Source organism: Protomyctophum bolini (assembly GCF_963924005.1).
Source record: "Protomyctophum bolini genome assembly, chromosome: 10".
NCBI lineage: Eukaryota > Metazoa > Chordata > Actinopteri > Myctophiformes > Myctophidae > Protomyctophum > Protomyctophum bolini.
The window spans coordinates 4,554,009-4,576,308 of record NC_137871.1 but is presented as its reverse complement, the minus strand read 5'-3'; the positions used below and the strand labels follow the sequence as shown (position 1 = coordinate 4,576,308).

At 44.8% G+C, this 22,300-nt stretch overlaps 1 protein-coding gene across 1 annotated transcript; it reads right to left on the bottom strand.

Moving 5' to 3' along the window:
* Positions 1 to 18,280: 18,280 nt before the first annotated feature.
* Positions 18,281 to 20,168, bottom strand: LOC308322117 (E3 SUMO-protein ligase ZBED1-like; the record flags this gene model as incomplete). Its single annotated transcript, XM_080773312.1, has 2 exons — positions 18,281 to 19,323; positions 19,883 to 20,168. The coding sequence occupies 2 exons, from the start codon at positions 20,166 to 20,168 to the stop codon at positions 18,281 to 18,283; spliced, it is 1,329 nt and encodes a 442-aa protein (XP_080629438.1).
* Positions 20,169 to 22,300: the final 2,132 nt, after the last annotated feature.

Here is a 22,300-nt window from a genome sequence, read left to right as displayed (position 1 = left end):
GTGCGTGCCTTACCTGGGTTATTACAGTGAGCCTCATCTGAGTTGTCTCCACAGTCATTGTCTCCGTCACACTCCCAACTCTTGTAGATGCATTGTTTATCTTGACACATGAACTGGTCGCTGCGGCACGGGTTTGCTGAGACACAGGAAGTAGTTGTTTAGGTCAATCCATTATTATAGAATAAGAGCAAAAAGCCAGTTCTATAGTTATGTCTATGGATGATGTTTGACGTTCTCTTATTAATGTATCTGTTTGTGTGACTGATATCTTCAATATCCTACCTTGTAATATAGAAAAGTGTATTCTCTATTGTTTACATAAGACCTTGATGGAAACAAACCATCCAGTCCACATCACTTTTTGTGTTTGACTGTACTCTGTACAGTACAATGTACTGTTTGCATTTCTGTCTAATATATATATAATATATATATATATATATATATATATATATATATATATATATTATATAATATATATATATATATATATATATATATATATATATATATATATATATGCATTCAATCAATCAATCAATCAATCAATCAATCAATATTGATACTTCTCTCCACAACGTATAATATGTATGGGGAACATGAGACGTGGGTATTTCTTTAAGACACACCAGTAGTTCTGACATGCACAGGTACAGTATATATAGGTACAGTATATACTGTAAGAGACAGGAATGGAATGGAAAATACTTTATTAATCCCGAGGGGAAATTGAATTTGAATAGCAGCAACAGGCAGCCAGCGTTACGCAGCGCCAAACAGATACTTCTCATAACTTCATCAAAGAAAATAAAGAAAAAGAGACAAGATAAGGGTGGGGGAAGCAGATTTGGCGGGTGGGGTAATGACAGAGAGGGAGGGGGGGGGGGTAGGGGGCAGATCATCACATCACATTACAGTTGCATTGTGCAGGCACGGCATGACTTGGGTGGGGGGAGGGCTTGGTTTGGGTCTGAGACAGATAAAAAACACTGATTCTAACGCCACTCTTCTTCTGAAGGGCTGCCTTAGAGCAGGAAAAAAATGTTCACAGCCGGGCAGCAGGTGGGGGGGGGGGGGGGGGTCGAGTAGGGGGGGGGGGGGGGTGTGGGTGAAGGCGGCGTGTGGTGTAGGGTGTGTGTGTGTGTGGAGTTTCATAGTCTGTGTAGAGTTCGTTGTTTATGTTAGCGTTTCCTGAGGCTCCATTGGTATCTGGTCACCAGAGGTCACGTCGTCTCAGAGTCCAGATAGTGAGAGAATAACAGCAAAGCTGTGCAGACGTTGCGACCTTGGTTCCCAGGCGGCAAGGCTCCACAGTAGGTTGTGGGAGGGAGGGGGGGGGGGGCACGTGCTTTCGTTCCTGTCCGCTGTCTTCTTTCCTTGAGCCGAGTTCTCAGATTATGGCGAGAGAAAGTTTTATTTCACTCATCTTCTTTAGTGAATTTTGCCCGTGATGAAGATCCCTGTAACCTAGTCTCTCGATCCATGCTTATACCCAGCCTCTGCTCCAAGGCGCTGAGCCGCTCTGAAAGTCTCTGCGCGTTGGTGTCATTCCTGCGAATCAACTCAGCCAAAGTCATGGACATGCTCCCTACCAGTTTACAAAGATCATTTGTCACGGTGAGCGGTATGGAAGGCCCGCCGATGCTGGCGACAGCTCCCTTCGACATTTTAGCAATTTGAACAATTTTTCGGTACATCAGGCTGCCGCCTAGTCCAAAAAGCAGCCCCTTTACCACCATTATGCCAATAATCCAGATGTCTTCAATGTCTACCACCGTAAGCACGGAGAGACAGAGGATATTCCAATGTTCACGATAATGATCCCTGGCGTACCCAGCAGGGAAAGAACCCGGTGGGCAGGTCGGTTCGTTCAGGAGTTTGATATCCATCTATTCCACTACACTGAGCAGCAAAGAGAGCGTGTGTGTGTGTGCGTGCATGTGTGCGTGCGTGTGCGTTTCTTACTTGGGCAGCGAGTATTCTTGGGAGCTTCATCTGAGTGGTCATGACAGTCGAGCTCTCCGTCACACTCCCACGCTCTCTGGATGAGACAGCGGCCGTTGGCACAGCGGAACTGGTTGGAGCCACATGGTGGATACTCTGGAACAGGAAGTATAGAGCTTGATATTTTGAATACCGTATGTTTGAAACGTTTTAACAAGATCTTGCATTAGGCACAACATATTTTCCTATCTGTCTGAGACCAAATTAATTCATATCCATATTCATTCAGTATGAGAAGCGTCCACTCACCACACTCCTTGGGCTCATCTGAGCCGTCACCACAGTCGTCGTCATGGTCGCACACAAAGCTCTTGGGGACACATATTTTGTTTTGACACAGGAACTCTTCGCTGTCACACGTGCTGTTGAACACTGAGGCACAGGAAGTATGAAGTAGTTAAGGAAGTAGGAAGTAGTTGATGAAGTAGCCCACAACGTGAGCTTGTAGATCTACTATTTTCTATAGGGCTTAAGTCTCACATTCTTAATGTAAGTTTTGGTCTCTGTAACACATCGCATCGCATGTAGATCGGCTATTTTAGCTACGGTATTTAAAAATAAATCAAAATAAACATACATAAAGTGAAAGTTTTATGAATATCTAACCAACCAATGCAAAGGTATTAACAATATATTGTGAATGAATAATAACTACAGTGGACCCATTGGACAACAACACTGTAACAGAGAACATGGATCGTCTCTACTAATACATTCTGCTTGGGTCTAGTTGTGGTTTATCTGTTGCACCAAATGCACTGGAGAAAAGTAGTTCATTTGGCAGCCATGCATTATGCAAGCGTAATGAAGTTGACCTACTTTTGAACCTATTTCAGGTAAGATTTCAATATTTGAATATTATATTAAGCATTGCAATTGATTTTTGTATACTGTATAATAATAATAATAATAATAAACTTTATTTGTATAGCACATTTCATACATAAATGTAGCGCAAAGTGCTTCACAGGGCAAAAATAGAATACAATAAAACATAAGTAGTTAAAATGATAAAACAATGGCAAAGAACAAAATTGAATATAAGAACATAAAATAAATAAAAACAAATAAAAACAAATAAAATAATAATAAAAACACCACATGCAGCAAATCAGTCAGGGCAGGGTGGGAACGTGCAAATTAAAACTAAATTAAAAGCAATGTTGTAGAAGTGGGTCTTGAGCTGAGCTTTAAAAATGTCTACAGAGGCTGCCTGACGAAGGTACAGTGGGAGTTTGTTCCATGCAGACGGCCCATAGAAGCAAAACGCTGCTTCCCCGTATTTTTTAGTTGCCATTTTTTTTGGCAACGCGAGCAGGCCAGCAGTGGAAGACCTTAGGGGGCGGTTTGGGACATATTTAGGCAGGCAGTCATTTAGGTAGGAAGGTGCGAGGCCATTGAGAGCTTTATAGACAAGTAAAATAATTTTAAAATCAATCCTAAAAACAACCGGAAGCCAGTGCAGTGATGCCAAAACTGGAGTAATATGTTCTCTCATCTTAGTTCTAGTTAAAACTCTGGCTGCTGCATTTTGGACGAGTTGTAATCTGTCAGTTGTTTTCTTAGGCAGTCCTGAATAAAGTGCATTGCAGTAGTCAAGCCGAGAGAAAAAAAAGGCGTGGATTAGCGTTTTTGCATCGTCCAAGGACAGATAGGCTCTGATTCGTGCAATATTTCTAAGGTGAAAAAAGGCAATCTTGGTAACATGATTAATGTGAGAATTAAAATTCAATTCAGAATCAATAATAACCCCCAGGTTCTTTACTGTACTGTTACTTTCTGCAGTCAGGTTACCAAGTCTGCTTATTATTGATTGTTTCTGCTCACTAACCGATTATGAGAACTTCTGTCTTATCCTCATTTAGCTTGAGAAAGTTCTCACTCATCCAACATGTAATGCTAGACAAACAGCCCACCCGCGGGTCTAAAGCACAGGGATCATCTGGAGCAACAGAAAGATAAAGTTGGGTATCATCAGCATAGAAATGAAAATTGACTCCGTGATTGGTAATGAGTTCGCCCAATGGCAGTATGTACAAGGAGAAAAGCAAGGGGCCAAGAATCGAGCCCTGTGGAATACCAGAGCTGATGTCGTGGTTGTCTGAGTCAAACTCGGCTAGATTGACAAAGTAACTTCTGTTTGATAGGTAGGAGGAAAACCAGGACAGTACCGTACCAGACAGGCCTATCCAGTGCTCCAGACGCTGTATTAAAATTTAATGATCAATCGTGTCAAATGCAGCCGTTAAATCTAGAAGTAAGAGAACAGATACATGTTTCTTGTCGGCAGACATCCTAAGATCATTCATTACTTTTACAAGTGCTGTTTCTGTGCTGTGGCCTTTCCTAAAGCCAGGTTGGAATTTGTTGTGCACATTATTATTCTGTAGAAACATATCCAATTGATGAAAAATGCATTTTTCTAAAACCTTGCCCAGAAAGGGTAGATTTGAAATGGGTCGATAGTTACCCAAAACGGAGGGATCAAGATTGTGTTTCTTGAGCAGGGGCCTAACTACAGCAGTCTTCGGCCGCAGTCACATCTATCAGACAAGCGTCTTATGGTTGTCTGATGAAAAGCATCAGACAAGACAGCTCCCAATGCATTTCTAATGGGAGTCACGTGGTCTCATCAGACAAACGTGTTTCATGGGGGGGGGGGGGGGCAAGACACAAGACACAAAACATTTTGTAGGCCACAAGCTGAAGAACAAGGCGGCACCTCAGACAAGACAAAAAGGGTTGGGTTTACCCGCCAACCAATAGGAGAGAAGGTCCGTTTGTTACGCTACACTGGGCGGTCTTTTCACACTCTGTTGTTCTTTTTTCTGCAGAGTGCTGCAGACACGGAAGAGGAAAGAGCCTATGCGCTTTCGTAACGAAAATGATTTTATTGTTCAGTAAAGTAGTTTGGTCTGTTCCAGTAAGCAATTCAACAGGAAAATATAATCCCTGCCCGTCGTGGCCGAACAGAAAATTAAAACAAACGTTATAATTCAAGGTGCATGCATTTTATCATTCATTCCTAATGCTTATATGATTCTGCCCTGTGTTATGATCTGAGTGCCTATGCTGTGTAGCCTACTTGTACGACTGTACGTGAATATACAAATGTACTAGATATTTATCGTGTACACACACACACACACACGCTGCTGTTTTGCATAGGTGCTGCTCCTCGATCCTGATCCTGTCCTGTCTGCCTGTCTGTCTGTCTGTCCGTGACACCGTGATCAACTGACCATGCACGTTCGACAGTCTATTTAGATTGCCTCACAGTCGCTAGTCGCTGCAGTGGATAGGCTGTCAACTCAACTCAACTGTCAATATATGAATGTGCAGCTAAAACCGTAGCCCATATGGCTGTCACTGGAGGAGTGGTGGTGGTGGGCTGGCTGGGTAGCCTACATCTCCGATGCGGTTCCCACTTGCGCTGGCGGTACATTTGGCATTCGAGCGACGCGTCGGGTTTATTAAACGAGGAGGAGATTGCACATGTAACTCCAGAAAGACATCGGCCTGCTGTAGATTAGGCTACAGTATATAGGCTACCCATGCATGTTGGGACTCTCCGCAGCTGCAGGCAGCACTGCACTATAGGCTATACTTTCCAACGTCATGGAAATATTCCAGCACAGACAGCCCAAATCCTCGCATGTATGCGCTCATGCAAAACACTGTTTAAATGGCTTAAATCAAGTGCGATTTTAATTGTAAAGTTGGAAAGCTCCTATAAATTTAATATGACACAAAGACACATCTTGTAGGTCCATTCCTTTTTTCTTTTTCTACATATAGCCCATATACATACAGTTTTATATTAACAGACACAGACAACTGGAGGATTATTTCCCATGTCTTGTGAATTTATTTCTATTGGATCTTACTGGATGTACTAATATAATACCACTGGTTGAAGTGCAAATTTCCCGGATCAAGGCTTTCGGTTTGGGCACTACAGTCTCCTCTCCTGAAGTAACGCTGAACGGTCTGACTGCAGATAGGAGAGAGCCGTGCGCCCAGGCGCCCCATGGCTAACAGCCTGAAATGCAGCAAGTCGTGTGTTGTGGTAAAATGGATGCGCTTTATTAAAAATAATGGAGTCGTTGCTAACAGAAAATATTAATTTTCCACAATGATGCCATGCTTAGTCTGCGTACCTGGAGGCTATATACATACACACGGAATCAGTGCCAGACTTGGCACCTACTGTGGTAGTGGTAGCCTACTGATAAAGTGGAGACGCAACACGTTGACACAACCAACAAGCTACTAGCTACTGTGTCCCGCAGCTAACAGCGTAAGGACAATAACAGGCAACACGTGGATCTGTTTCCGCATGTCCTCGCACCGCCCACGCACCGCCCAGATTCCGCAAAGCATTGTGGTCAATTGATGCGACAAACGACAAGACAGATGAAACCATAAAACATTGATAAGACGCTTGTCTGATAGGTGTGACAGGCGCCTTCAGTGAGTCTGGGAAGACACCTGATTGTAGAGAGCTGTTTACGATTTTTAGTATATCTCCAATCACACTATCCAAGACCTCTTTGAGAAAGGTGGTGGGAATTGTATCCAATGAACAGGAGGATGATGTCATCTGTGATATGGTTTTGCGGAGTTCGTCTTCATCAATTTCGCAGAACGTTAATAGGCTCCCCCTGGGGAGATCTACCCTGGGACCATTAGCTGCTGTTTGAAGGTTTGTGCTAGCAGCAGCACCATTCATAATATCAGCTCTAATGTTAAAAATCTTGTGCAAACTCAAAAAAGCATGCAAACTCATTACACTTAGCTTTAGAGGCCGGGAATGACTGCTTGTAGGACTGGGGGGGGTTTATAAGTCGTTCAATGGTAAAGAAAAGGACTCTGGCATTTTTCTTGTTCTCATTAATAATGCCAGAGAAATATGCCTGCCTTGCTAGACGCAAGGCTTTGTTATAGGCGGCTGTTGATTTTTTAAGAATCTCTAGTTGGCTGGTGAGTTTGTTTTTTCTCCAGGCTCGCTCGGCTCTACGACACTCTTGCTTCAGTGAGCGGGTATGCTCATTTATCCAAGGTGTTATTCTGGTGTTATGTTTCTTTTTTGTTTTAAAAGGAGCCACTATATCAAGAGCTGACTCTAGTTTAAGATTAAAAATTTGAACCATATCATTCACTGGGGGGGTATCGGGCAGGGGGGGGCCCAGATGACGAGAGAACTCGGGCTAAAAAAACGCTTTTTTATGGTATATTCAGTGATGTTTTTCTCTAGCTCAGAGACAGTCATATTAAAACACAGCAAATAGTGGTCTGATAGCTCAGGCCTTTCAGTAATCGTTTCCACAATGATGTTCAGCCCTTTAGAAATTACCAGGTCCAGAGTGTGCCCATGTTTATGAGTAGGCCCAACAACATGTTGGATAAACTCAAAGGAGTGCAATAACTCTAGGAAGCCCATAGCCACAGTATCTGTAACATCATCCAGATGAAGATTAAGATCGCCAGAGATAAGAGTTCTATCATAGTTAGTGGAGCAGATAGATAAAAGTTCTGATATTTCTGTTAGAAATATTGCTTTACTGCATTTTGGCGGGCTATAAATGCTAATCATTGGCATAGAGGATTGACCAAGTAGTATAGTGGCCTGGTATTCAAAGGATGTATAGCTGCCAAGGGTCAGAGCCTTGAATTTTAATGTGTCTGAAAAAATTATTGCCAGTCCACCTCCTTTCTTAGCCTTGCGAACAGAGTGAATGAAACTGTAGTCTAAGGGGCAAGCTGCTGCTAATAGTATAGCTCCGTCGGAGCCAAGCCATGTCTCTGTTAGAAAGATGATATCAAGTTTTTCTTTTATAATGATATCATTAACTGAGGAGAGCTTGTTAGCTATTGATCTTATGTTAAATAGGGCAAGGTTTAGCTGGACTGGTGGTGGCAGATTAACTGTGGTTGGGGCCATTGGGATGGATAGTAAATTTGAGTTTATAGCTGAACATTTTTGTCTGGCATAAATTAATATATGTTTGTTTTGCTGGAGAGCTCTAGTTGTTATTAATACAGGCATATAACATTGTGGCCACAAGGGGGAAGGCATAGTACAGGTAACAGTGGTGGAATGAAGCTGAGAGTGACCAGTGACCAGGGTAGTGGGATTCAGGTGGCGTCATACGGTTGAGATGTGGTGGGAAATGTTATCTGTCAATAGCTGAATACCTGCACGGTTAAGGTGGACTAGGTCACGGTACAGTGATGGGGTTTTCCAGAATGTATCAAAGTTGCTGATGTAGCCGTGGCCGCAGGCTAGAGAGAAATTGCACAGCCAGTTGTCAGCAGAATAAATGCGGCTGAAATTTTCGGGGCCCTTCATGAGGGTGGGGATTAATCCTGAGAATATAATTGATTTATCTGTATTTATGAGAGCGTCAGCAAGTGCCTCATAGTCCACCTGCATCTTAGCAGCTTGCCTCTGCCTGATGTCATTTGTGCCTACGTTGATAATGACTGTGTGGGCGGAGCGGTGGCGTTGTAGAATGTCGGGAATGTAGGAGATTAAATCAATGATTTTGGCACCGGAGTAGGAATAAGTGACACAGTTAGAGATCGACACTTCTCGAATAAGTGAGTCACCCAAAAGAATGTAATCCACTGGGGGGGAAGGGGGATGGTGCGTATCACTATTGGAGATCGAAGCAGCTGAGCGTGTGTGGAGTGACGCCTGTGACAGGGACACAGCTGTACCTGATGAGTGCGGGGGGGGAGGTGAGTGCACTCGGCCAGGGGCAGTGGTCGCGACACCTCGCGCTGGGTGTATGGACGATAGTGAAGCAGCAGTCCTGGTGATACTGGGTGAGAAACGACGGGGACGCTTACCTTCCCCGCCGTTGTGTGTAGGTTTGGGAGTTGAGGTGAGAGAACGGGTCAAGGAGTCCGAGGAGGAATCTGGGAAGTTGCGTTTCGCTGGACGCGACGTCGAGTCTGTGCACTGGGGATTCCTAGGAGGGTTTGCCGTAGCCGATAGCGATGTGAAGGTGTTGGAGCACGGGAACAGTTCAGCCATGCTGCAAGCCTCTGATCCAGATGGGTCGAAGAGGGGAAACGCCTGCCTCCGGTGCTTTCCCTTGACCACCGAGGACCAGGGATCAGCGCATACGGTCGCTTTCCGGTCCCCGAAGCACTGACTCCTGGCACAGCGGCAGCCGCAGCGGGCGCACGGTGCACAGCGCCGGCTCCCGGGGCCTTCATTGACCTCAGGCGGTCCTGGAGGAGCGATTGTCGCAGGAGGAGATCATTCACAAGGCTCGATATGGAGCGGAGCTCGTTCTTGATTGCAACCAATTCCTCATGCTGGATGGCATCATCATGGATGGCGGTGAGTAGTAATCCAGTGGAATGTTAGCATCTAGGCTAAAAAAGGCGCCAGCTAAACAAACCACAAGGCTACAAACAAACAGCTAGCAGGCAGCTAGCAGGCGGCAATAACAGTCTGATAGTTGTGAGTAATACTGAATGATCAGCAGTGCTGATCGCTGGGATTGTAAGTTTGATACAAAGAGATAGGTCCCCGGGCTAAAATCCAGAAATTTGAAATAAAATAGTTTAGTAGAAACTGTTAAAAAGCGTTAAAAGAGTCACTGTGTGACAGAGTGTCGTGTTGATGACACATCCTTAGTCACAAGCACATACCCCCCTATACTGAAAGGTTTGCCCTTACAGGTCAAAATGTCCTCATTTAAGTCTGTTTTCTGTTTCCTTACATTTAGAATTTTAGACTTGTTCTTTAGAACACTGTTTCCCAAATAGAGGGTCGGGACCCATTTGTGGGTCATGGACACATTGTTATGGGTCCCTTTATGTTTTGTTTCCTACATTTTGTTTTAAATTATTACTATTTGAGGACATTAAAAAAAAAGAAAATCCCCAAAAAGCTAAAAGTTTAATGAATTAAAGAAATTAAATGTTGAAGTAATGTCATGAAGAAATCAAATAAATAATATCAAAGAAATTCCATAAATTAGAAAACAAGTGTTTAGGTAGTAGTGCAAATAGCCAATCTACAAGCTCACAATGCGGCGCGAAGCCACATGTTGTAAGCTTGTAGATCGGCTATTTTAACTGTTGGGGAGGGGAGATTTTTGGGTCATGGGCTAACAAGGTTTGGGTAACACTGGTGTTACATACTCGGGGAGTATGTTTATAGTTATGAGATGATAAAGTAATGATTATATTTATATATATATATATATATATCATATGATAACGTGGCTGTGTTTGTATGTGTATATATATGTATATATAATATATCATGAATGGGTTGCATTGTACAGAGTGCTGATCAACACTTTCAGTCACAGGTCTGGTCTGCTGTGGGGCGCGGAGGCGGAGACGAACCATCAACCTCCTTGCTGTCTGCCCACCTCCTAGTCACCAGGAGCCAATCCAAGCTCAGAGGACTAGACTGTGAAGACTACTTAGCTGCACCTGTGTCATGCACTCATTGGCATTGTCTCTCAGGCTGCGTCCGAATTGCTAGGGTTGTTCCCTACTCCCTATCCCCCATACGGGGATCCAGACTCTAGTGGACTCTATAGTGATGATTTCGGACAATACTCCCTGTATGGGGAGCACCGACTCTGACGTCAATATCGATAGAGGGCGCTGTAGTTCCGCGGGTTCATGTACTTTTTACTTGCATAAAATCCCCATTAGGTTTTTTCAGATCGCCTCATAAAGAACTGTTTGAAAAATAAACAAATCATCCCGGCCGTTTCACTCATTTGGATATGAAGAATCAACTGACTACAAGAAACCAATCAAAACGCTGCTGCTGAATTTCCGCTAGGAACAGACTGTATCAAATAAGTGACTGCAGGCTGTCACCTCCCTGCAAGGACAGTTTGTAAAGTTATTTTTAAATTCATGAATGAATAAAGAAAAAATAGGTTAATGAAAATATGTTTGCAGGCATTTAGGCCTATATATCTATGATAAAAAGGTTATTTTAAAATCATAGGCCCATAACAATGGGCCTATGATTATTATCAATAAATTAATATTAGGCTATATCCATTATCCAGCAATATGAAAACAGTGCACAACCTTGACAATATATGAAAATATCAGCAGCATGATTGAATCTTAACCACATGAACCCCCGCTAATCCTGGGGCGGGGGGGATACGGCAAAAATAGCCGATCTTTAAAGCAACGCGCGACGTCCGTGTTGTGAGCTTGTATACTTTTACTTGGGTACTTTTGGTAAAGAATTACCAAAAGTAGCCGATCTACAAGCTCTGCTCACAATACGGACGTTTGGTGTTAACAGAAACAGCAGTCCAATAAATGACTGCCTACACAATGAAGTTTTAATGCATTTATCGCAATTCAATGAAATAATGTTAGATAGCATATTTTTTCATGGCAGGAATGAATGAATATTAATAAAACATATGTTCGGACACAATTAATATGTGTCTCACATGCATGTATTTAGCCTACGTTTGTGATAAAGAATCTCACAAATATATTCTACAGCAAGCAACTGATTCCTCTCCTAACGTCATGCGCTGGGCCTGGGTGATACAATGAATCAGATTAGTAATACTATTGCAAATGAGTAGATTTATTATAAATAAAATAAAACAATTTCAAATAAATGCACAGATCATTTGTCTCGAGATCTGTAGCTTCGAGATCCGCCAGGGAAGAAAAGAGGGGAAAACGAAAGTTTAAAAAGTACATTTGTGTTGATTTCTTTCACTGGTTCAACTTCTGCCTCTTCTGAGTTGGAGCGCAATGAGCGCATGCATGCAGAAGCAGCGCACGTGCGCAAACGCATGCATGTGCGCTCAAGAGCGAGCTTGCGCAATGCATTATGGGGCAGATTTGCTTCGCTGTGTTTTTGTAGTGACCATCGGATGCTCCCTACAATTCCCGGTGCATTGTGGGATACTTCAGTCCACTACGTTAGGGTGCAAAAATGCTCACTACATATTCGGACACTATAACAAAATGGCGGAACCTCAAAGTAGTGCACTATATGGGGCATAGGGAATGATTTCGGACGCAGCCTCAGTCACCTCATACTGAGCAGTACTTTGTCCATGGTGTAGGAGCTAGTGAAAACGCTCAAGTTCAAACCTGTTTACTAAGCATAGGCCAGGGGCTAAACCTGTGTGTGGTCCCCTGAGCTTTATTTCAGTCATTGGTGGTTCAGAGCTAAAAAGATACAACTGATTATAATTATATATATATATATATGTCACTCATTCTTGAGATGAGGGACAAAAGTGGAAAAAACATGTCCCACACATAAGAGCCTTATTTTATGTAAAAAATAAATTAATTCATAAAAATAAAAGCACTTGCAAAGTTAAGTGTAATACAGTTGTGTATTATTATGCCCTTAATTTCATTATAATTGTTTTCATATTCCATCTGAATTAGTTAAAAGCAGGCCCTGTACCCAAAAAGGCCTGTATTTAGCCTGTCCCCAGCAAGTGGCCACAATTTCAAACTGCCAAAAAAGTGTCTAATACTGTCACAATCACATAAATATACATACTAAATTAAAGTAGATTGTCAACAACATAGCAAATAATATACACAGTTAATTTTAATTTATATTTTCTATTAAATATCCCATATCAAATGTTCGTCCCACGTCTCCGTCAACTCCGTCAGGTTTTTTAAAAAGTCTTAAATTAATCAGAAAATATTGTCGACAGATTTAGCCTGAAGACTCCTTTTCCAAGTCCCATTTATATTTGTTGCAACAGTGGAGTACCTGGTCTGACAAGCATTCAATTGTTTGATATTTTAAACAAACAATGTTGATAACAATGTGGTCACAGCTTTTACATGTCAACTCCGTCTGCACATTTTTATGATCTTTGTTAAGAATTCCAAAATAATGTTTATTATTTTAGTTTAGGGGTTAGGTTTAGCTAACAAAATTAAGCAAAAACAAAATGGCTACATTGTACTAAAGAGGGTTAAGATGAAAACAAATGCCATTTTGTCAACTCCGTCAGACGTCAACTCCGTCAGATTTTGTGTCTGACGGAGTTGACGTGTATCTGACAGAGTTGACAAAAGTGTTCCTAAAACAATAAAATTATTGTTTTTGAATAATGGGCAGTATTCTAATTTGGCACACAGTTAGAGCATGCCTTAAGGAACATTTTTGGCTATGGGGCCATCACAGATTTGTCTCGTGGTGACCATGGCAGCCATATTACAAAAGAGCCGCCACCTAATGTTATTTTACAATAACTCAAGTTCTACACCACCTAGGATCTTGATTCTGGTGACTAAGACCTCATTTTCAAGGATGAGGGATACAGTGGTACAATTTAGACTTTCCCTGTGACCATGGCAGCCATTTTTCAAAATGGCCGCCACCTGCTGTTATTTTACAATAACTCAAGTTCTACACCACCTAGGATCTTGATTCTGGTGACTAATCATACATTTTCAAGGATGTGGGGTACATTGGTAATATTTAGATTTGTCCTGTGACCATAGCAGCCTTTTCTTTTTCAAAATGGCCGCCACCTGCTGTTATTTTTGTTAGGGTCTGTCCCTCCACAGACCATGTCAGCCCTGGCCACTCCCATTTTCCTTTCCACTCACTCAGTCCCTTCACTCACCTGTCTCCAACTGCCTCGTCAGCCCACCTGTGAACACTTTGCCCATTACCTGCTCCCTATATAACTGGACTCCTCACAAACACAAACTGTCAGAACATTGTCTTTCTTCCTGGTTACTGGTTTCTGTCATTCTTCCCTGTCATTCTACCCCGAGGTTCCTGGTTCTTGATCATTGTCTTCTCGAGAGGTTTGAGTTTTGGACTTGTTTCATTTACTGCCTTATCCCCGAGTTTTGCCTTTTTGGATCTTTTTGTATTTTGGAGTTTTGGAGATGCTACTTTTTGTTCTTTACTGCCTTGGATATCAATAAATAATATAATTTTGAACTTTCCTGTTTTGTGGCGTGCATATTGGGTTCAGTCATTCTCTCAAACCGTAACAGAATGTTCTGACCATAAATATGAACCCAGCACTGCTACAAACCGTTCAGAGGAAGGTTAAATTATTTGAGAATGTGGTGGCTCGGCTCTTGGCCTCTCCACCTAACCAGCGTTTTTCTCTCCAAGAGGAGATTGTGACCCACCTGCAGTGGTTTACAGAGAGGCCATGGATTAGTCACTTTGTCCCCCACCTGGATGTTGTTCGTGGGAGGCTTACAGATTTTTTGGACAATAGCTCTTTTCCCAGTGCTTCCCAGCCAGCTCACTCTCTTAGGGTTGGGGTGCTCAACCTGCGTCCCACTAGCCCTGAGGCTAACCGGCAGTGTATGGATTATTTTCCCTGTTTTTCCAGCGAGGAAGGTCCTGTCTGTTCAGAACAACTCCATGCGCAAAACCCCTATTATGGCACCCGTCTGGCTCGGGGGGGTCCCCGTTGTGTCAACAGGGGGGGGGGTGTCTCCCTGGGTCTCCCAGCCACCAAGCCCATCCAGCCCGCCTGTCCTGACAGGGGGGGGAACCGTGGGCCTGCTGGGAGAAGGCGTGGCCGCCGACACCACCAGGAACCTCTGCCCCCCAGCCTGCCCAGCTCTCCGCCGCCCAGCCTGCCCAGCACTCTCCTGCCCGGCACCCCGCTGCCCGGCGTCAAGAGCAACGTGTTGCCCAGCATCCACCAGCCCGTCCACCCTCCTTCCCAGCCTGTTCAACAGCCCTGCTTACCCTTTACCTGGAAGGATTTTGGTGTAACTAGGGAGGTGTTTTATGAAGACTCCGACTTCCTAGAGTCCCTTCATAAAGAGTGGAGGGGTGACTGTGTATTTGCCAAGTTTTTGGCTTTCTTCAGATGGCAGAGCCGTGGTGCTTTGTTTCCTGGTCCCCAGGAGGCCGTCACTCCAGTCTCCTCTGCTTTCCCGCCTCCCATCACGCCGCCGCCCGGCTCTCCGCCGCCCGGCTCTCCGCCGCCCGGCACTCCGCCGCCCGGCACTCCGCCGCCCGGCTCTCCGCCGCCCGGTACTCCGCCGCCCGGCTCTCCGCCGCCCGGCACTCCGCCGCCCGGCTCTCCGCCGCCCGGCACTCCGCCGCCCGGCTCTCCGCCGCCCGGCACTCCGCCGCCCGGCTCTCCGCCGCCCGGCACTCCGCCGGCCGGCTCTCCGCCGCCTGGCTCTCTGCTGCCCGGCTCTCCGCAGCTCAGCCTGCCCGCACCTCCGCCTGCAGTCCCGCCTGCAGCTCATCCTCCGCCTGCAGTTCCACCTGCAGCTCCGCCTCCACCTGCAGTCCCACCTGCAGCTCCGTCTGCAGTCCCACCTGCAGCTCTGCCTCCTCCACCTGCAGTTCCACCTGCAGCTCCGCCTTCGCCTGCAGTCCCGCCTGCAGCTTCGCCTCAGCCTGCAGCATTCCCGGCGTCGCCTCCGCCTGCAGATTCCTCTGCGGTCCCGTCGTCTGCAGCGTTTTTCGAGGCTCCGCCGCTGCAGCTCGCCTCCGAGGTCCCGCCGCTGCAGTTCGCCTCCGAGGCCCCGCCGCTACAGCTCGCCTCTGAGGCCCCGCCGCTGCAGCTCGCCTCCGAGGCCCCGCCGCTGCAGCTCGCCTCCGAGGCCACGCCGCTGCAGCTCGCCTCCGAGGCCCCGCCGCTGCAGCTCGCCTCCGAGGCCCCGCCGCTGCAGCTCGCCTCTGAGGCCCCGCCGCTGCAGCTCGCCTCCGAGGCCCCGCCGCTGCAGCTCACCTCTGGGGTCCCGTCTTCTGAGTCTGCAGCCCTCCCTCCAGAGCCTGCAGCATCTCCTGTTGCTCCGGCTGCAGCACCCCTGGCGTCACCTACAGCATCACGTCCAGCGCCTGCAGCATACCCGGCTCCGCTTCCACGGTCCTCTGCCTCATCCCAGCGTCCTGGCCGTCCCCCAGATGACACCTCCGCTGCCTCATCCCAGCGTCCTGGCCGTCCCCCAGATGACACCTCCGCTGCCTCATCCCAGCGTCCTGGCCGTCCCCCAGATGACACCTCCGCTGCCTCATCCCAGCGCCCTGGCCGTCCCCCCGATGGTGCTCGTTCTACCGCCCCCCATCCTCCTGGACGTCCCCCTGAGGTCACCAGAATTACCCCTGGCCGTCGTCCTGGCCGCCCACCTGACATCTGCCTCAGTTTTCCCTCCTCCAGGCCCCCTCCACCCGCCCTGCTCATCCCTTGTCGATGTTGTTGGACGTCTGGTATCCGTCCCTTGAGGGGGGGGTTCTGTTAGGGTCTGTCCCTCCACAGACCATGTCAGCCCTGGCCACTCCCATTTTCCTTTCCACTCACTCAGTCCCTTCACTCACCTGTCTCCAACTGCCTCGTCAGCCCACCTGTGAACACTTTGCCCATTACCTGCTCCCTATATAACTGGACTCCTCACAAACACAAACTGTCAGAACATTGTCTTTCTTCCTGGTTACTGGTTTCTGTCATTCTTCCCTGTCATTCTACCCCGAGGTTCCTGGTTCTTGATCATTGTCTTCTCGAGAGGTTTGAGTTTTGGACTTGTTTCATTTACTGCCTTATCCCCGAGTTTTGCCTTTTTGGATCTTTTTGTATTTTGGAGTTTTGGAGATGCTACTTTTTGTTCTTTACTGCCTTGGATATCAATAAATAATATAATTTTGAACTTTCCTGTTTTGTGGCGTGCATATTGGGTTCAGTCATTCTCTCAAACCGTAACAATTTTACCAATAACTCAAGTTTTAGACCACCAAGGATCTTGATTCTGGCGACTAATCATTACATTTTCAAGGATGAACTTTCTCTGGGAGAGGTAAGGGCTTATTTCAGGTGCAGGTTGAGTTTCTACTGACAGGACATTAAAAGGAGGTGGGCTTTCTGGCCTTTGACTTGCCCATTTCAGGTACAGATGCACAGTTTGACTTCACTGGCCACTGCAGGGAACTGTGGGGGAGAAACTTTGGTCTCTTGACACCCCGATTAGGTTCAGGGTTTTTTTTGGTGGAGACTTGCCTTTCATGACATCTTTGCTGCAGCAGTTGATCTCCTTACTGCCAGTGGTGGCACACTCTGGGTCTCTGGGGCATTGTATCTTGGTGGCCTCCTGCCAGTGTTTCTCCATCCTTCTCCTGAGCTCTGTGTTCTGGGGCTCTGTTATAGTCAACTTACATTGTCTTGGCTGGAGATTGCTTTCCTGCAGGGTCCAGCCCAGTCTTGTGCAGATGGCTGCTGGCCCACCTGGAGGCCCCAACCTCACTTGTTCGGTTGGTGTGATTAGGTGGGGTGGTCTTCCCCAATCAGGATGAGGGGTTTGACCCTTTCAAACGGCAGTCTGGCCAAGTGTCTGTATTTAGTTGTGAGTTTAGATACAGGATACGATTGCTCACCCAGCCCCAGGTAGGGCTGGGCGATATGGCAAAATCTCATATCACGATATAGAAAATATTTTATCACGATAACGATATACTCACGATATAGCAATTTTTTTGTAAATTCAATTAATTAATATATTGTTAACAATTTCACATGGTAAAATGCAGTTTGAAATGATATACTCAACAAATATAGGTATGGTACTAAATATTTCTTTTATTTAGAACCCTGGAGCAATAGAAAACACTACAGAACAGTAGTGATTTGAATATTTGCACTTTGTTTAAACACTAAGCGTGGTGCTGGTGCACACACAGGTGCAAAAAAATCTGCTTAACATTCCACATTACAAAACAAATACCAAATGTAAAGTTGTAAACATTAAACAATCTGTTCTAATTCTTCCCATTCCCAGGCAGGTCTTACAGGTTAATTATAGCTTGGTAGAACCACTCCCCCTGCTGGACAAAGGCTAGGGGTATCAGAATATAGCTTTCAGCTGCCAAAAACAATTATAGGAACCTGAGTCCCTGACCCCAGTTTTGGTTTTCCTTCAGAAAACAGAACCACTGTTACATGAATATTACATCATTCATGACATGATGCATGCACACACACACACACACACACACACACACACACTCATGCTGCTTGCACGCAAACAATTTTAAACAAAATTGTAAACTTTAAGTTTAAAGCTGCAGCTCAGCAAAATCAGGCTCACAGCCTCACAACAAAATAAATCTCTTAAGTTTGAACGGTAGGCCAGGCCTTAGCAGCAAACAGAAATACAGGCCTAGGCCCTAAACTGAGGTAAACAAAACTTCAAGTATAGCACATTGGATCACATCCAATTAAACATGTAAACAAAATAAGACTTGATAAAGTTGACACTGACATCATCTTTGCATATAGTTCTCAGTGACTCAGTCTTCAAAATCTAGGTTGCGTGCAAGGAATGTAAGCTCTTCTACTCTTGAGGGTTTCAGTGCTGCCCTCTGGCATGTCACAATGTTCCCACTGGTGCTGAAAGCCCGCTCTGAAGGGGAACTTGTGGCAGGGATGCATAGATATTTCTTTGCTAGCTTGGCCACTAGGGGAAAATGTGACTCGTTCTCCTGCCACCATTGTAGTGGCTCTATTTTTCGACCAACGGGCAGTAGGAGATAGAGGTTGATCTCATTTTCAATGGCTTCTCTGCTTGAAGGGGCATGGCTTCGCTTCGCTGGTGTTTCAAAATCAAAGTAACTGCTTAAAGTTTTCTTTTTCTTCTTAGATGTAGGAACCTCCTCTGAATCTGGCTGATCCTGAGTGGCAGCAGCAGCTGATGGAAGGGCCTCTCCTTCCTGGGCCACCATCTTCTGCAGGTCTGCAGCAGCTCTCGTCTTTATGTAGCCCACCTTCTCTGGCTTGATGTATGTGGTTTTGAACCGAGGGTCAACAAGAGAAGCCATGTCAAGCAAATCCTGGGTTTCCTCGTCGTCATACTTCTCATTTAGGTATTTTAGTACACCTTCTTTGATGGTCGTGGTGAGCTCAGTGTCTTCATTCTTTTTCTGGAGTAGATCAGTGTTGAACAGATGGAGGACGGGTTTCAAGTAGGAAACACTTGGGTAAAGATCCCCAGACAAGGCATCCGTAAACTCCTTGAGAGGACTAAGAGCCCTGTTGATGGACTCCAGAACGTCTATGTCCTGCCAAGTTGGGACCAGGTGACGTACCTTCTTGTCGGCACGGAGGACCTGTGAGATGGCTTTCTCCTGCTCGAGCACCCTTTCAACCATGGCTTGCATAGAGCCCCACCTCGTAGGGGTTTCTGTGATCAGCTGATGAGTGGGCAAGGGTGGCATTTGATCTGCTTGGGCCTTGGCCAGCGCCTTTCTTCTCTTCCAGGAATTGGAGAACGCAAGCACAATCTTCTTGCAGACACCGACTGCTCGATCCACCTTGTCCAGTTTCAGACTATGCCCTGTGTAAATAAAGGAGAAGTAAATGTACAGTTCTATACCTATTTTTTAATACACATTTTACTTGTCCTCTACACTGTAGAGGACAAGTAAAATGTATTAATTTCATTCGTTTTATATTTATAGATTCATATAAATGGACAGTTTGAGTATTTGTGTAAACACAAACATTGTGTAACTCAAACATTGAAGATAAAAGTGAGGACGCAAATTGTGATTGGCCATAATGAAATCATGTATTATGATGAATTGATAAGCGTGCCCCTCACTTCACATGGGTGTGATTTGTAGCTTTTAACTGGCTTTTTAACTATTGCAGGAAAATGTTGCCATTATGGGAGTTACTATAACAGTAACTGACAGTATACAAATGGACCTATATTCTATTTGTATTATTGTATATTGTCTGTAGTTATTTTAATAATTTTTAAGTCTAGGTATTTATTACTGTACTATGAAATGAACTGATATATATATATATATATATATATATACATGCATTTTTAGCATTTATATTAAATCTATATGCATATTTTTTGATTGATACACTTTGTCACTTACCGATGGCTAAATGAAGACGGTGGCCAAAGCACTGTAGGCGTGTCATTTCATTCAGCTGAAAGGCAAGGATGTTGTTGGATGCGTTGTCTGTAGTGACACAGACGAGGTGATCCTCCTCCAGTCCCCACGACTCGAGAGCCTCTGTGAAACCTTTGGCTATGTTTTCTCCAGTGTGCTCATCTGGGAAATAACTCGTCTGTAAACACCGACTGCGGAGGTTCCACGTTGGGTCGATGTAGTGTGCCGTCAGACTCATATATGGATGGGTCGCTCGGCTCGACCACATGTCAGTTGTTGCAGAGTAAAACATGCCGTTGCTAATCTCCCTCTCCACTTTGCCTCTGCACTCGGCATATAAACGAGAGACAAACTTATTCATGTATTTTCGGCTGGGTATTTCGTATCTAGGATCGAGCTTTTTCATCATCGCCTTAAACCCCCGTTTCTCCAGCGTGTAGATCGGAACGCTGTCTAAACAGATGTGATGGGCAACACCCATAGTAATCTCCTTCCATCTTCGGGAGTCATGGGTATATGGTGTGCCACGGCAAAATGACTCTTGCAACGTCTGTGTCTGGGGCTTTTTCTTCTGAACGTCAGGCCCTGGTTTTGCTGCCTTCAAACGTTGACTCTCGCTGTATTCTTTGTCGTGATTCTTTTTCAGGTGATAAAATAAGTTAGTCGTGTTGGAATCCGCCGATGGGACCGGTGAGCGGCAGACTTTACACAATACTGTGGTCTGGTCCGTGTCCGTCTTTTTAAATCCAAACCACTTCCATACAATGGAAGACGTTGCCCCTCTTTTAGGTGCAAGCTCCTCGGCTTGTGGTCGTGTTGGCTCACTTGGCTGGTCATCTTCTTTTTCATTATTATTATTACCGTCAGCTATCGCAGCGTCACCCTCCATGTTGTTTGTTTTCAGTGCGGTCAGCTGCTGGGAATGCCGTATATAAGCGCTGTGACGTAAAATACTGCCGTAAACACTGCCGTAAAGCGAAACGGCGATATAAACGATATAGCTTATTTTTCGTGATAGACATTTTCTATCGAAAATACGATATATATCGTCATATCGCCCAGGCCTAGCCCCAGGTGACATGAGGTGAAGGCTCCTTTGATTTGGTAACATTCCTTTGGTTGACATGCTGGGGACACAGAGAAAGACACTGATGCCTTCAGTGTCTGCACATCCTGCCTGATGGTCCTGAAGCCAAATCTTCTGTCTTCAGTCTTTCGCTCACTGTTCACTGCTCACTGTTCACCTCACCGAATTTAGCCCAAGGAGTTTGACCCCTAGTTTGGCCATAGACCCCCTAGTTTGGCCATAGCCACTTGCCCAAATGTGCCGACATGTGCTGACCTCATCACATCTGTGATGATGGCTATGGCCGTTTTTAGCCAACGTAGTGTTTTTTGTGCAAAACGAATGCTTGGAATGGATCCAGAATCATGAAAAGCCCCTAGTTTGACATGCCACATGCTACTTAAAGCATAATGAAATTTAGAACATTTAGCCTTATATTGGTTGTTGATGGTACCCAACTTTCAGCAGCTGTCAAACATGCCCCTAGGGTGGTCAAATAGAAACCAATGTGAGATATGTTAGTAGACACCTTTACAAACATTGGTGAAGAAAATTCTTGGTAAGAAATAGAAAAACAGATTTTATATTATTCTGATAATATTCCCTGAGTAAATTGGTAAAATAATAGCAGGTCCACCATTTTTGAAAATGTCTACCATCCATGGTCACAGGATAAATCTAAATAGTACAACTGTATTCCTCACCCTTGAAAATGTATGATTAGTCACCAGAATCAAGATCCTAGGTGGTGTAGAACTTGAGTTATTGGGAAATAACAGAAAGTTGGCGGCCATTTTGAAAAATGTCTACCATGGTCACAGGACAAATCTAAATAGTAGCCTACCAATGTATCCCACATCCTTGAAAATGTATGATTAGTCACCAGAATCAAGATCCTAGGTGGTGTAGAACTTGAGTTATTGGGAAATAACAGAAAAATGGCTGCCATGTTCACAGGGCAAATCTAAATAGTACCACTGTATTCCTCATCCTTGAAAATGTGGGATTAGTCACCAGAATCAAGATCCTAGGTGGTCTAGAACCTAAATCAGTTAAACTTGTCAACTCCGTCAGATGTTCGTCAACTCCGTCAGACGTTCGTCCCGTGATGTTTTTGTTAATTTCCAAAGAAATAGAAAATTCGCTGTCAAATCTTTTGTGCTTATGTATTGAAACACCAACTGAAATGATACGTAATGATGATTTTTTTTTTTTTTACATGGTTTTCATGTTATAATATTGAAAATAAAGGTTGAAATGACGGTTTTGAGAAATTGGATATTTCATAATAGTGTGATATTGGAACAAAATAATATTAAAAGATTTGTATTACT